This window comes from Melospiza melodia, chromosome 4, assembly GCF_035770615.1.
Source record: "Melospiza melodia melodia isolate bMelMel2 chromosome 4, bMelMel2.pri, whole genome shotgun sequence".
NCBI lineage: Eukaryota > Metazoa > Chordata > Aves > Passeriformes > Passerellidae > Melospiza > Melospiza melodia.
Genome location: NC_086197.1, coordinates 93,763,392 through 93,779,430, shown reverse-complemented (window position 1 = coordinate 93,779,430; position 16,039 = coordinate 93,763,392). Strand labels below are relative to the sequence as shown.

Here is a 16,039-nt window from a genome sequence, read left to right as displayed (position 1 = left end):
CTGCTCCTCTGCCTCTCTGACTGGCACTGACATTAATGTTGACTGATGCCTCTGCAAACAGCTGGCTCATACATTTGCTTAATTAAATTAGAGCATTTGCAGACTTTGGTTGATGTAAGTCTCCATGCTACAAATGTGTCATTTCTCTCCTTCACTTTACATCAGCATTTGTGCATCTACAGATGCAGATGCTTTGGTTTGACCCTTTGTTCACTTTACAGAGTGTGTGAGTGCAATGCAGTTTAGTGTATAAGTGCAGTACAGCAGTTTCCCTGTCAGCTGCCTGCACAGTTTGAACCAGTATTCCTTAAAATATTTTAAAAATCATTTCTATAGCCATAATTACCAATCCATGTGCTGGATACATCCTGGCCTTCTTAGAAATAATTATCCTGGTATATTTGCAGGACTGCTTGCAAGTGACGAAGATTGGCAGTTTCATGTTAGTGACATTCCAGGGAGAAATTTTCTCTTGTCACTAAATTTTCACTTGAATGACTAAACTGCTGTTTTTATAGCCAAAACAAGGCATGTACAGGCCATAGGATTGATCTTAGGATTTATTAAGTTATTAAATAATTTCTATATAATATCACTGGTGAAATGATATTATATAGCTACTAGTGATATATATATATATATATATATAGAGAGAGAGAGAGAGAGAGAGAGATCTATATATATACTAGATATATAGTGAAAACACCGAAGAAATGTTTTCACTTTATTTTTTCAGATGAAATTGACTTTTGTAGGGCTGAACTGCCTACTAGATTTTTTTTTTTTTTTACTTTCCTGATACAATTTCTGTACTTTTACTCCAACTCAAAATTTGAATTGGTTTTCAGGCCTTGTCTTTATAAAATTACATTATGTTTGTAATTATCCTATCACAGCTATAAATTTAGGGTGAGGCAAACTGAAATAATTCCACAACACAGTAACTGCTTTCACTTCCACATGGTTTATGTCTCCAATAATCATTAGGTGATTTACTGATTAGTTCTATAAGAAACTTTTATTGGAAGCACCATTGGATGTGTCAGAGTTTTGCAGCAGAGTGAAGTAGTTACAGTTGTGTGATTATCTCATGGTTTTGTTTAAGCAGCAAAACAGGTTGGGTTGTTTTGGTCCCAAAAACATTCATTTTTGGGCATTACAGAATGCATTAAAAACATACAGTTCTTAATGTTCATATTTCTTAATAACATGAATTGAAATACTAGGCGTTATTAAAAACGGTTAATAATATTAATCCTTTTATCCTTTTTAAGTTTTGTTTGTTATAAGTGGAGTACACTTACAGGTGGGTATTTGCTGATGAAAACACTTCTCTTTTTGTACTTTATGCCTGGTACTTAGTGATTTATTTTAGACATTTAAGTAGATGAGCATTTATTGAAACCTGTGACTTTATTTGCCTTTTATCTACAGACCACTATTGAAATAGTTAGCAATAGTGAGATTTAAACCAGTGAGGCTTGATTTTTTATTTTAAAGTGTTTTTTTAAGTTATTTTGAAGCTTTGCACCAGGCTGACAGCATAAAATTACATTTATGTTTACTTTCACAGAACATCCATAATCAGGAAGAGGCATAATAATCTGCTTTCAGTCAAAATGTAAATTGTGAGATCTGTATTTTAGTATACGTGAATACATTTATATTTATACAGAGACAAATTTAAAAGCAGCCTTAAACTGATTTCCACTTGTGCAGACAACATTTTGCACTTAAATTTCTGTGTATGTTTTTACATAATGTCAGAATATCGTGTAAATTACTTTTCAGGGAGTAGTCTTTATAGATATGTGAGTAAGACAGTAGAAATATGTGTTTTCTCAAGACACAAATTTCTATTGCTATCATCAGTACTCTCATATTTGCAGCTGTACTCTCCTGTGCTTCCAAGAGTGTATTTTGTTTTCCATAATTTCTATATACCAATTGAGTCTGATCTGCAAGTTACATTGTAAAACACCAAACTAATTCATGCAATATGGATAACCTGATAACTCAATCAATATTTTTCAGGGGGTTAAAAAAGGTAAAATATATCTTTATCTATTTTTTTTTTTAATTTCCACAAGTCTGCATTTCTAAGTTTGATTTCTTTATGTAAACTTGAAACAAAATTTGTGTGATTTTTTCCACTATAGTAGATTTTTTTGCGTTGCCACAAAGTGAAGCATCAAATACCTGTTTTTGAAAATATTTAGATTCGTTTTGGATTCTCCAGTCACTACTGGTTGCTCTCAGCATAGTGGAAATGAAAATTTAGGTTTGACGTTCTTTATTGGATGATCCAGAAAACATAAATATTTAATTATACAATACACAGAAAAGAAAATTAACTGTCTTTAATACTATTTCTGTTTATTTTGCAGTTTAATAACAATGCTCAGAATGTCAGTTGCTTTAATCATCTTGTCCAAGCTAATGTGAGGAACAAGAAGAAACTGAAAGAAGCTGTCTATAAAATCTCTGCTAAAGGAATTACAGATTACAAAAAAGGCTTTAGCTATGCTTTTGAACAGCTGCTAAATGTAAGTATTGAAGGAAGATCTGTCTGTTGTCAAGTGAAGGAGAATTGGAATATTCAGCAGGCCTCTGCATGCTCCTTCATTGTGTAACTAAGTGGTACAAGTGCAAACCTATATTTGGCAAGTAAACTTATCCCAACAATGTTTTCTTCCTTGCAGGTTTCCCAGCAGGTTGCTAAGACTTTGGAATTAATTTGGTTTTCAATCTGTTGTGCTGTTTTACTTCATTCATTCAGCTGGTTTTTCATTTAACATGTGATTCACAGTTGACACATACTTGTGGTAGTGGTTGACTTGCAGTTAATTTTAAAATGGGAAGATCTGTGTTACTGTGTTATTATTTCAATTTTACCTCATCATCGCCTAGCAATGCTTAGTTAACCTACAATTTCACATTTATTAGAAGTCATAAATACTTTACCATGGTCTGAGCAAGATAGGGGAAGAAAATGAATTAGTTAATAGAGGAATTCTAGGCACCTGATGATGCCTAAAGCATAGTACTCACTCACTGAGACTATTCGAATTCTTTTCTCTTTCTCATGTATAAAAAGAATAATTTCCTCAAAAATTAAAAGCATTGTTTCCATTTTTTAGATACATTGCACTTTCTAACCAGGCACAGCTTTTTGAATAGCAATGTTTCCTGTTTATAGCAAATGTTTGGGTTTTATGAGTAAATTTTAAATGATTTATGTAGTTGTTTAAAAAAATAGTTCTACTTCTCACCTTCCTGAAGTAGGCATATTATATCTTAAGCCTTAGCTTAAATAAAGCTATATCACTTTACAGCAGGTAAGGTATAGCTTAAGTATTCTAATCCTTACTGGTTTTAGTTTTAGTTTTGTTTTGTTTTTTGTGGATTTTTTGTGTAGTTTTTTTTGGGTGGGTTTTTTTTTTTTTTGGTTCATTTGGTTGGTTGGGTTTTTTGGGTTTTTTGTTTCCAGTTATTTTGGTTTTTACTTTTTTTTTCCCCAATCTGCCAGATTCTGAAATTCAGGACACTTCCCTGACATTGTGTGTGCAGTTTAAAGCTAGATCTGATGTAAAAAAAAATATAGCCTTGTAAAATTTTGATGGAGAAAAAGAAAATGCGATGTTTTTATGGGAATTTTCTCAGTATACTACTATTCAGATTAGCAGAAGGGTGTGGGGGGAAATGAGTGGGTGTCCTCTGCTGATGTGGTCTTATATAAAACCACTAACAGTATTTTGAAGTCTGTTGGACATTTTGGACCAGGCTGGGCGGCATTTTCCCCTGTTCTGCACCTGTTGACATCTTATGCATAGGGAACCAGGAAGAAAAGAAATTTTTCCAAATATGTTCCTCCTAACAATGATATTTGCTTAAAGTTATGGATTTCATTTAGTGCAGCACCAGGTACATGCTTGGTGTACAGGAAACATTAACAAAAGCTGAACACAGGGGAAGCCTCAAACTGGAATTTTTGTAGGACTAAAATATTAAAAAAATAATTGGAGACAAATGTTAAAGTGGGACCATCTCTTTTGTAGCTGGAGGCAGAAGTTTATTGGCCTCACATGATCTCTGCAAGACTAGAAGTTGTGGCTGGACAATGTGGGTTGCACAAGGTTATGGATATATGGTCATCCTCTCCAAATATTGCCAAATCTGTTTAGCAGGAAGAGTAAAGGGCTGGTGAGGGGTTCAGGCCAAGGCTCTGGTGACAAGGCAATATAATATTATGGTATAATACAGGCTTAAATAAATAATTAAAAGTATGCTTTGGGATAGTTGTCAGTCATATGAATTCAATTAATCCAATTGCTTTAAGGTCCATATAAATGCAGTATTGCTCAAATTTTCAAATTAATTTTGTGGGTACTGTTTCTGGATGACAATTATTTCGAACAATTTTACAGTATAACAAATTAATGTTTGGTACCATGAAAAAGTTGCTGCTTCATGTGTTTCTAAATGGAAATAGACATTCAAGTTTTTTCAGCATAATTCATGTGATTAATTATAATCTGGATTCCATAAGGTTTATACAGAATTTTCATATTATTATTTGTTACATTAAGGTGCTTCTTTGAAAATCATAATACTTCAGCTTCAGCAGTTCAGGAGGATTTTTTCCCTCATACTGTAATATGTATGGTTTCTTACAGAAAAATTAGTGAAAAATGCATTCTTGAAGTGTCATGTCACAAAATATAATTGTAACCTGCCACTTACAGAGTTAATTTTAAAGATGTGAAACTTGCTTAAAACAAAAGCAATTTTAGACGCAGTATAAAATGGATCATGTCTTGCTTGCCTGTTTGAAAGAAAAAATGAGGCCTGTATCAAAGAGAAGAGAGAATTAAAAAATATTAAATAGCTCAATTCCTCTTCTATTCTTTTGTGATTGTAGCTAAGAATCTGTTTCTTGTCCTGGGGGAGCTCCTGTGTAGACCACACATTCCCATTCAACTGTGGCCCATTGGACTGCTAAGGCAAACAAAAGTTCAGAAAAATTATGAAATTACAGCATCAGATTTTCACAATCTGTCATGGATTCACTCCCTGAGCCAGTATCTCTATTTTGGACCAAAAGAGGCTGGGGGGGGAGGAAGATGTGTTTTAAATTCCTTAAAGATCATCTGGTTCCAGCACCCCTGCCATGGACAGAGGCATCTTTCACTAGACCAGACTGCTCAGAGTTCTATTCAGTCTGGCCTTTAACAGTTACACGGATAGGGTAGTATAATATGATTTGAATTGATTCATGTTCAGCTTTCCAATAATGTTTGGAGGCTAAAATCTTGGATATTTTTTTCTGTGATATTAGCGTCTTTAATGTTTAAACAATGTAATGTAAGTAATGTCCTTCTCTAAGTATGAGGAAATGAGAGGAAACTGCTTTTTTTGTGATACTGTGATATGCTCAGTAAGCCACAGAAAAGTCCTGCTTTAGTCAGTGAAAACAAAGCCTAGCTCAAGTTTCCATTGCCTATAGTACTGCTTCTTTCAAAATCCCTAGAAAACTTCCATAATATGAGCAAAGTTTGGTCCCCTTCTTTGTCTCTCTGATATTATTTTGGTCTATATATTAAATCACTGTAGATGTAGGTGAATTTCTTTATTTATGAGGGATCCAACACTACTTTTATTACATTTTTAATATCGAGAGAATTGCAGCCCAAAGCAGTATCTTGCAAGTTATATTTCACGAGCGAAAAATGGTCATAAATTATTTAATCCCAACTGAAACACAGCATGCGTATGAGGCTGGAGAGAAGGTATTGATATATAGCCAGGTTTTATATGTTGTTACATGTAAGGGATACTGGGCTAAATTCTTTGGGCTTGAATTTTTTTTTTTTTCACAAATTATTAGATTTGAAAGTAATAATAGTAGGAAAAGAAGTAATTCTTCGCTGAATATTTAGCAAAAATTAGACCAATGAGTAGAATGAAAAGTGGCAGAGGGGAGTGGGATCATCACACCTGACCAACCTGTTGTAGCCACAAAGAGTAAAGCAGGAGGGAACTGGGGACTTTGTAAGAACAACTCTCCTATTTATCTTCCTGACTCTGTAGTAAATTCATAGAGCAAAATTGAGGCTCGTGGAAGGTGAAGTTGAATTTATTTCTCTGGATCTCTAAGGGTTTTACTCAGTCACATCGAGCTACTCAGAAGTATCAAGGTGCCATTTGTATGCAACACAAAGGGCAAGGAATGGCTGCAAAAGCAATAAGCAATTTGCTTTAGACTAGAGTTTTAACTTTTAGAGAATGAAAAGGAGCCAAAATTCATGCTCACTGCTATTGATTGGGCTGTGGAACAATGTTGTTATTTCTTTGCAAAACACACTGCCTTTTTCTCAGGGGCTTTACTAGTTACATTGATGAATTAGGAGTCAGAGAGGCTTCTTCTTAATTGTATTTCAGGCTTGCTCTCCAGAAATAATGGAACATGCTGCATTTTTCAGCTCTAAGATGCAACATAATTGCAAAAGTAGGTGATGGAGAGATTTTAATAATCTTGGTGGCCATATCTTGGCTACAATATATTATGTAAACCTTATTCTAAAATACATTTCTAAAGATTAGCTATTCACTTAAGAGTATTAATAATTTTAAGAACAACATGAAAGAATTAAAGATTTGGAAGATGAAGCCAAATTTAAGGAAATATGACAATAATATTTTGAAGGGTATAAGGTGGATATTCTGTAAGATGCTTAAATTAACAGAGTTTTTATTCAAGCTGTCAGCAAGTTGGAAAATTTTTGTGAGTAGGAGTTAAACAGAAAAAAATAATCATATTCAGTAATTCATTACATGTCCATTGTTCCCTAATTTCCACAAGGAAAGTAATGATAAGGGAAAAAAATGTAAGGAGGAGAAAAGAGAAAAAATATTTTGATATCCCCACTGTGCAAGTGTCATGCAGAACATATGACAAGGAACACTGGCGTTGATGTGATGAGTATGAGCTGAGCTCTCCTTGTGTTTGTGGAGGTGACAGGAACCAGCAAATCCCCATTCCACTCTGTTGGGCCAGGTCTGAAGTGACTCATATTGAAGTATTATAGAACAGAAAAGTAGCTTTGGTTTATTTTATTTTATTTTTTGTTCAGTGAGGGGTATTGTATGAAATTCTAAAAGATTTATGCTTTGACATTACCATGATAAAATAGTAAGTGTGTAGCTATAAAAGCCATCAGATATAATAGTTGTTATTCCTTATAGCCTGAAATATAAAAACTCTTCTGTTTGTATCTCCTACAGCACAGTGTCTCCAGAGCTAACTGCAATAAGATTATTATGCTGTTTACAGATGGTGGTGAAGAAAGAGCACAGGAAATTTTCCACAAATATAATGAAGACAAAAAAGTAAGTGATATATGAAAAATTTTATTGTATGAAACATAACAGCATAAATGTATAAAGTACTTTAAAAAAGCTTATTAGTATTGATCCCCAGGACACTAAAATCTTTTTTCAATCTATAACATTTATTTGATAAATCATAAAATATATTTAATGTTTTACACTTTGTGACTCATTGGTCTCAAGTGATGCAGAACTGTACTGTAAACCATAAAGAACTCAACTTTCTATTGGCACTTTTCTTGCAGTACTGTAATCCATGAATTATCCAGCAGAAACCTAGGTAGTTAAATGACAGGATATGTATGTGTATCTCTGTCTTCTCACAGCAAATATCTTCTATGTGCTTTTATTGTTTGACAGGCAAAGGCAAATGAGAACTCAAGGTTAGAATCTGAATTTGAATAATTTGGGCTGGAACAAACCCACATTTTTCCCAGTGAGGCTAATTATACCTTTGAATGTCTTAGCAAGAAGTGGGATGGCTTTCTGTTGATGAAATTTGATCTGTGGTTAAAGCACAATTATGGCATTGACATGAGAATCCCTGGATGAGTTTTCTTGTTTAGATAAAATTGGATTATTAGCTGTGCTGGTTTTGGGTTTAATTTTTGAATCAAATCAAATTTCTGGTCTGGCTTTTGCATACTTAAAGATTTAAAAATGCAGGAATGTGTGCATGATATATAGCAGATTATAAAGTTGTTTCCTATTAAATTTTAGTGAAAACTATTATTTATTATTATTAAAAGATTAATCATATTCCAAATAGAAATGGAGTATTAGCTGGATTCACACTGCAACTAGGCATTTACCTTTTCCAGTGCCTGGGGTTGTGCCTACCATCTGTGGGGTTTTGTGAGTTATTTTTTGTTTTGTATTCAAAAAAAGCAGGTGAAAGTTAGAATGTGATTCATGAAGGCAGCTGCCTTGGATGTATATGCATGAAGCAGTGGAAGTATTTCATTGGAAATCTTCATATGTTTGAATTAATCCTTTCAAAAGTAGAGCTGGAGATGCTCATTTTGTGTCTTGACCGGTGATTCAATCACTGATCTTGAATAATCATTTGGTGGCTGTTTTACAGTGGTGCTTCACACAGAATGATATGGTGGGGTTTTGGTAATCTTTGTGTCTGAGCTGAAAGGACTTTTCAAACTCTCAGTTAGGAAAGATAATGGAAGTCGTAGCCATGTGTGATGCACATGGCTGTACTCTGAAAATAAACAGAGATTCCTCTTCAAATTTGGATAGTAGTAGATAGATAGTGGTAGCTTTTATCACATTACAACAACAGCCATCAGTTATTGGAAATACCCCCATAGGGGAGGAGATGTATGATTCATTTCTTATTATATTTTTTCATTTAATTTACTGTGTTAGGAGGAAACTGTAGTAAAATATTCAGTCCAAACAACAAAAGAGATTTGGAGGGTTGAGATTTTTGATCTTACTCACGTCATGCCTGATGGTTGATTATTCTGTGAAGTATAATAAATGAAATGTAGGATGTACTGATTTTAAAGTATTATTTTACTGCAACCTTATAAACTGTAAATTTTCACTGCCAAGTGTTGGGATGGCTTTATGTATAATGTTAAATATACAACACTATGCACAGTCACTTTCTTGTTACCTCTTGTGAATGAAGTTTTGAGGGTTTTATTGCATACAGCAAATGTATAATGGTAATAATGGTCACTGTGTCTCTCTATATTATCATGGATAATTTAATGCATTGCCAATGCAATTCAAGGCACATTTTCTACATCTGTTTATGGTCTATGCATCTACAAGTTCACATCTTAGTAAACTTCCAATTTGTAACTCGTCTAATGAAGCACTGGGTTGCTATATATCAGTCCTTGCTGGTTTTCTCCAAGGTGACATTGGAATTGCAGTACCAAGTTTATGCAGGTGGAATGTGAAGAACAATTTGCTTTCCCCTTATCTCTTTCAATCAGTAACAATCCTTGTAGTGTTGAAGGGAAATTCATGGTTAGAGAACATCTAATGAGACTGCGCCACTAAATTCTTTTTTTGGAGTCACAATGAAAACTCCCAACATCTTTCATAACATTCTAATATTTTTAAAAATAAGCCTTATAAAAAATATGCTTGTGATAATGCTCTCCTTAGTAAGGCTACACTTGATTCCAGAATGATGACATGTGAGCTCTTTTGTTGTTGCCTCTGTATGTAATTTAATGTTAGTTCATTATCAGTAGAGAATAGCATAATTGGTAGACAACATGAAAAATACACATACACTTTTAATCTTGCTAAGTCACAATCACAAATATTGTGTTACCTTAGATTGCAGAGTAGGCTGCTTTCTTATATTAAATGATGAGATTTTAAAGAGATGTGGGTGTAGTTTCTGTTGTCTTTATTGCAGTTAATTTATAATTTAGTTCATAAATATCCAGTGGATTTCAGAGTATGTTGATATTTATCATTTGTAAAGGGACTATTCAAAATAAGGTGTTAAAAACTTTTCTGTGTTTTACAAAGAAGCAGTTCATGGTATAAATGTGTATCAGCATATGTCTCTTCTTGCCTGGCTCTGCATTTATTTGATCACTTGTCTTTGTGTTTTTGCATAAAGCATATAAAAGATGAATCTTTATTGTCTTATGTCACACTCAGTCACTTAGCACCACTGAGTTGTAAACTTACTTTCTTTTTCTCATACTAACAAAAGACCATTTCTTCAAATCTCTTAATCCTTGTTTCCATCTTCCCGATGTGAAATGGCTTCAGCTATATAAGTATTTTCTTTTTCATGTCAATTAATTTGTAAATCCATGCCATGAAAGAAGCTTGATTTTCAGCCCATCAAGTAACATGATTTAGTACACTCATTTGCAGTGTCCTTGGTGCAACCTTCAAGTTAAGTGAAATAATGCAATAAACACTTGAAAACTACTAAAAGAGAGCCTAGAATCTAGAAGCTGAAAAGTAGTCCTTTTAAATTCAAAATTTTAATCTGTTTGAAATAGCATACAGATATATTTATAATAGTTTTCTGTCTGTATAAATAATTTACAGTGTGAATAAGAGGGTTATTATAAAACTTATGTAACACGGATTTGGGGAGGATCACTTATCTGTGTGAAGAAGAAAATCACAGTTGTGTTTCACCCTTGCATGCTTTTTTCCCTTTATAAAGCCAGATTTTATTGTCACATATTGCAACTACATGCTGAGCCTGATATTTAAAAACTGGCATGTTTACCTTTATGGTGACATTTGGGGCACTCACATTAAATGTGTAAAATACCACACATGCTCTAAATTTCAGGAATGAGGGTGCTAAATTTCATTTTATTTGCACTCCTCCTACAGATGGCTTCACTTGAAGATAGCAATATAAATTTAATTGAAATATATGCCCTGTAGGCGTTTATCGTGAGAATTTTGGATCCAGGTTGAAAATAGAAAACCACAGATCTTTGGGGCAAGTTTTCCCCTTGGAATCTGTATTTGGAAAGATTGCTCAATTTACGTGAGTAGGAAAAGACCTTAAACATACCTCATGCACTTTTAGTCGTTTGAAGCTTTGTAGAATGGCAGAGGTTTGTGGGTTGGATGAACCGACCTGACAGAGGTGGGATTAGTCTGACCCCTCAGGTGGGAGCAGAACTATAAATTGGGTCTTATGTCCCATTCTCACAGCATTATCTTCCATAATTAATACGACCTCATTTTTTGGTAGATTTTTCTGACAGTATCATTTGAGAGGAAATGATGTGAAGAGAAGTTTTCCATCAGCTCAGTTCCATTAAGAATATCTGTGTGTGATGGGCACAGAATTGCTGCTGTTGCAGACATCCCATGGGAGAAAGCTCCAGCTTGCTGGAACTCCCCTGGGAAGCTCAGAGCTGCCGCTGTCTTCTTCCAAATGGGACACATTCAGCATGTCAATAGAGTGATAGAATGAAATATTTATGAGAGAGAGTTTGTAAAACTTTCATTTAAAAAAAAAAATAAATTAAAAAATAAAACCCACAAGCTTCCTCCTGTCATTACCAGTGGAGGCAACCATTTTCTTTTTTGGTTTCAATCCATTAGTGCATAATTGCAAGTCAATAAAACTAAAATCAAAATTATGTTATTTAGGCAGAGGTGTATGTATTGTTCTAGATGACTACAAAGGACCATCAAAAAAGTGACATTTCCACTTTGGGTAGCTGTGGAATTCTCATCAGGGGTCAGACTGACCAAATGTAACTTTATATGGTCACTTACAGAGCTTAAAAATAGAAACAGCATCTTTCACAACACCGGTGGCAGCTTTGAATAGAACTGAACAGCTGTCAGGGTGCATCCCAACAGGTTTGGCATTTCTGAGTGTGTGGTAGGCTTGTGACACAGGATATAACACAAAGTAATTAAATTAACAGTTGAACAAAGCTTGAGCTGGCTGGTTAAACTTGCTCCCCAGACCTTTTCCTAATCACTTCTGCCTTAAGAATCTGTCACCTTCCAGCTGTTATTTTACCTTATTGTATGTTCCATGATATGCACAAATAGTAAATCTAAAATATTCTGGGTGAAACTTGGGTCAGTACTCAAAAATTCCATAATCCATTACTTTTTCTGTCAAAGTAAGAAGTGGAAACTGTTATTAGAGTATTCACAGAAGAAGAATCTTATTCGAAATGCAAATTACCTTTTATTTTTTCTTATCTCTTAGCTCCACTTATAAATTAAGGGTTTGCAATATACCTACTGTCCCAGTTTCTGGATTCCTTACATAAATTAATTCGACTACAAAAATGAATTTAAATACACCATGTCTTAGTCTCCCTCCTTTGACACTCATTACACAAATATGCTTTGGTAATTGTCAAGCTGCACAATACTAAGCTACGTAAGTCTTGAGTTTATAAATCCATGCAATAACAGTCTGGGGGTAAGATTAGTGTTGTTTTTGTTTTTTTTTTTTTTTTCAGTATGATATTAGGCACACATTTTTCCCCCATAAACTTAGATTTTGAACCACAATTACCTGATGGTTGTTGAAGATGTGTTTCCCTGCTAGGAATCTGAGTTCAGTGATTTTTAAGAAACACTTTTTCAAAAATATCTATTCATTGTTCTTTCAGCAGTCATCTTCTCAGCTAGGCTACCATGTGTCCATGCCCTGGCAATGCTCTTGGATTACAGCAGCCTGCCCATCTTTCCTACATGATCTTTCACTGACTCTTTTATCTTTAGACATTACCAGACATCACCAAGCCTTTCTTGGAGACTTCAATAAAGAAATAATATCCATTATATTTTTTTGTATTTTTTCAATTTTCCATTCAGCCATTTCATCCCCTGTGCTGTTCTGTGTGTGGACACCTGGGTGAGCTCGCTGCAGACCCAAAGAGCTGCAGCAGAAAGTGCAGCAGGGCTGAGTGGGGCTCTTCTAGGAAGATCTGCTTGCAGAACCTTTACATGCATGTGTCTGCACACACATCTCCTGTTGATGTGAGTTTCTCTTTATGCTGCTGTTTCATTATGAGCATGATTCTAGGTTGCCACGTGGCATTTTTATCTCCCATGCCTGATAAAAATCCATGTGGAGGTGTTGAGAACTGCAGAAGACTAATGAAAGTTTTAATATAGCTTTGTTGAAAAGTAACCTTATCAGTTTTATTAAATTCATGTGTATCTGTTACATAAAACCCAACTGGCAGCTTGTTCCCTTCAAATTTGGCATGGAGGAGGCTATTTGATACTTCTATTTTTGTTGATCTCCAATTCCAAACACTGTAGTAATAGCAATTGATTCGGTGCATCACATTGAGGTTGATGCTGCAGATGGCATAAAATGATTAATCAAGGCAACAGGGATAGAATATCAGTTAATATAGAAAGCACATTATGTTTGTTTTGGGACAAATGCAAGAGAGTCAGACTGCATTTTGCTTATTTATGCAAACAGAATGCTACATATGGCATAGCTGGTTGAGGCTAGACATCACTGGGTCTGTCCTGTCTCAGCCTCCCCACACATTAACTGTGCACTCATTCCTGGGAATTTGCAATTGCTGTGAAATGCCTTGTGATTTGATTATGTTCTCCTGTAATTCAAGAATTGGAGGTCTGGGACTTTCTGCAACAAGCCTTTTAATACCTAGGCCATGCCTAATGATGTTTATGTAACCTCTTATTTAAGGTATCCAGTTCCACAGCTCCCTTAGGTATTTACATTCTTCCATTTCAACAGCCACCCGTTTAGAAAGCTTTCACCATATCCTTAAGACAAAGTAGGCTTAGAGGGTTTAGGGTTTCTTTTTTCTTTTCATTTTACATTCTTTAACAAGAACAACTAATTCCTATCATAATAATATCCCTTCCATTTTAGGGAACAATTTCTATGTTGAAATTTTCATCCACGTTTGCTATGCAGCTTTTGTCTTGTCAACTAAACAGGTTAATTTCTTGTCAACCAAACAAGCTAATTTCTTTCAGATTAATTAAATGTGTATCTTAGATTATATTAATTATTTATTCTTTACACCCCTTTTGTGTATAAAGGCACATTGTCACTCTTGAACAGTGAGAGAAACTTAAATGGTATCAAGGGAACAGAGCATTATATATATATATACACACATATATATACACACACACACACACACACATACACACATATATATATATCTATATATAGATATATATATACATGACAAATCCATGTCAGCATTTGGTTAAATATATCATAGAGAATAACTTACCATTTTGGAACTGTGTTATATTATTGAACCATATTTGTTTTATCTGCTTTATTCTGAATATTATTTCCCTAGATATTTGGATTTTTTTGTTGTAGGTTTTGTTGGTTTTTTGCTTTTAATAGTTCATCTTCAGTCTCAGTATCTGTGCTTGATTTTCCAAATCTTTTTAATCCTATATTACATCAAACTGTTTCTTCTTGTGTACTTAATGTTTTCTTCTTCCTAAATTGCCATTTTTCTTTTAATCCTTCATTCTTTAGTTTATCTTCCTACATTACTCATTCAGCTAGCTAATTCTCTGTGTTAGTTGGAGTCAGTCTCTTAACCTTTTTTACTGTTATGAAACTTTCCTTTCCTTGTAATAAAAATATCTTCTTGATCTTACACTCAAATTATTTTCTTTCTCCTAGGTTTACAGATAATTTTGTTTTAAAATTCAAATATAAATTAACTGTTATTGGCATCTTCTAGAATAAGAAATTTTCCTAACCTGCTAAAAGATATTTAGTAATTATGTCTCAAATTATAAGTTTATCTGCATGACCTTATATATTTACAGTTATAAATATTTTTCTATGCTTCGAGTGTTTATTAGGGGAAGTAGAATAAGTAAAAACTGGCTGTGATGAGTCAGTTGCAGACAACTAAGACAGAGAAGTTTTAAGTTGTTTTGCTGTAAGGACCACATAAGAATGGCTCACATTTCCCCTTCATTTAAAAATACAAAGAGTGAAAAAAATTTGAAAGTTAGGAATTGTTTTCTGCAGATAGAGAAGCCAAAAATGATGCAAGAAAAAAAATCCATTTATATGTTTATGAGGATTAAGAGATGCTTTTATTTAAAATTGCCCATTCTGACACTGTATGATCACTGAGGCTGGAGTTTTTCAAAGGTTAACTTTACAACATTGGTTTAAAATGCAAATTTTTGGGAAGAAATTGCAGAATTTGCCCACTTAATAGAATACTCAATATAGCTAACGTGTTACAATTGAATAATATTTTAAAAATAATTAACTATTATTTATTGACTCTAAAACTTGATAGAAATCTTAGTTTATAAATGTTGTTTAGGCCGTCCCGTAGGTGGGTGTTGAGGATTTGTCTGTTAGTAGATGGAAAGGTTTGCCAATGCCCAGCTGGAAAAAGTGGACAGAGTGAAGAGTTTGTAGCTGGGCAGCTCCAAGAGGGAAACTGCAGAATAGAAATCTCTTTGGGGGGCAAGAGAATAAGAGAACAGCTGAAACAATCAGAGGGTGGCACAAGCTGAATGCTTTCAGCAGCCTAAACAGGTGACAGGTTAAGAAGTTAAGAAAACAAAAATTAAAAAAAAAAATGAAGTTACAATCCATTTGGATAGCAAGAAGTATGTGCTTATATATGCAAGAAGCATAACAGAGGACAGGAATGTGAAATGAGAAGTTAGAGTGCAAGTGAAGTAGGTGAACTGCCCATTTCACCCAGACAAGTGGAAACCTTGTGCAACTTCAGTGTAGAGTGTTAAAGATTGATACAGATGTTGTAAGGAGGGGTTGCTTTTTAGGAGACAACATCAGCACATGAGAGGCAAGAGCTCTGTTTGAGAAGTCTTATCCAGAGTAAGAACTACTAAATGTCACTTAGAAGGTCTTTTTCTAAAGCATTTTGCAAAAATATTGCGCCCTTTATTTTGAAAAAAACATGGGAAAAAGTAATCTTACAAGTAGGGAATGAGTCTGCTGGTAAATAGAAAATACCCCAGTCTCTGCTTAGAAGGAGACTTGAATTTAGAATCCTGATTAGTCTCAAAGAAAAGGCTAAAATCTGCTCTGTCATATCTCCAGTAAGTCAGAGTTATATTCTCAAATATTTTGCATGGTACAGGATAGAATTTAATATGCAGAAATGAATGTGCTATAACAATAGGTTGTCTATAATAG

General features: G+C 34.2%; 1 protein-coding gene across 4 annotated transcripts in view; it reads left to right on the top strand.

The window, feature by feature from the left end:
- CACNA2D1 (calcium voltage-gated channel auxiliary subunit alpha2delta 1) overlaps window positions 1–16,039 on the top strand; it is a 363,361-nt gene that overhangs the window by 279,458 nt on the left and 67,864 nt on the right. For all 4 annotated transcript variants that reach the window (XM_063155623.1, XM_063155622.1, XM_063155621.1 and 1 more), the window contains exons 11-12: window positions 2,388–2,546; window positions 7,285–7,389. In XM_063155623.1, coding sequence (XP_063011693.1) covers window positions 2,388–2,546; window positions 7,285–7,389 — 264 coding nt within the window. The remainder of the gene's footprint in view (window positions 1–2,387; window positions 2,547–7,284; window positions 7,390–16,039) is intronic.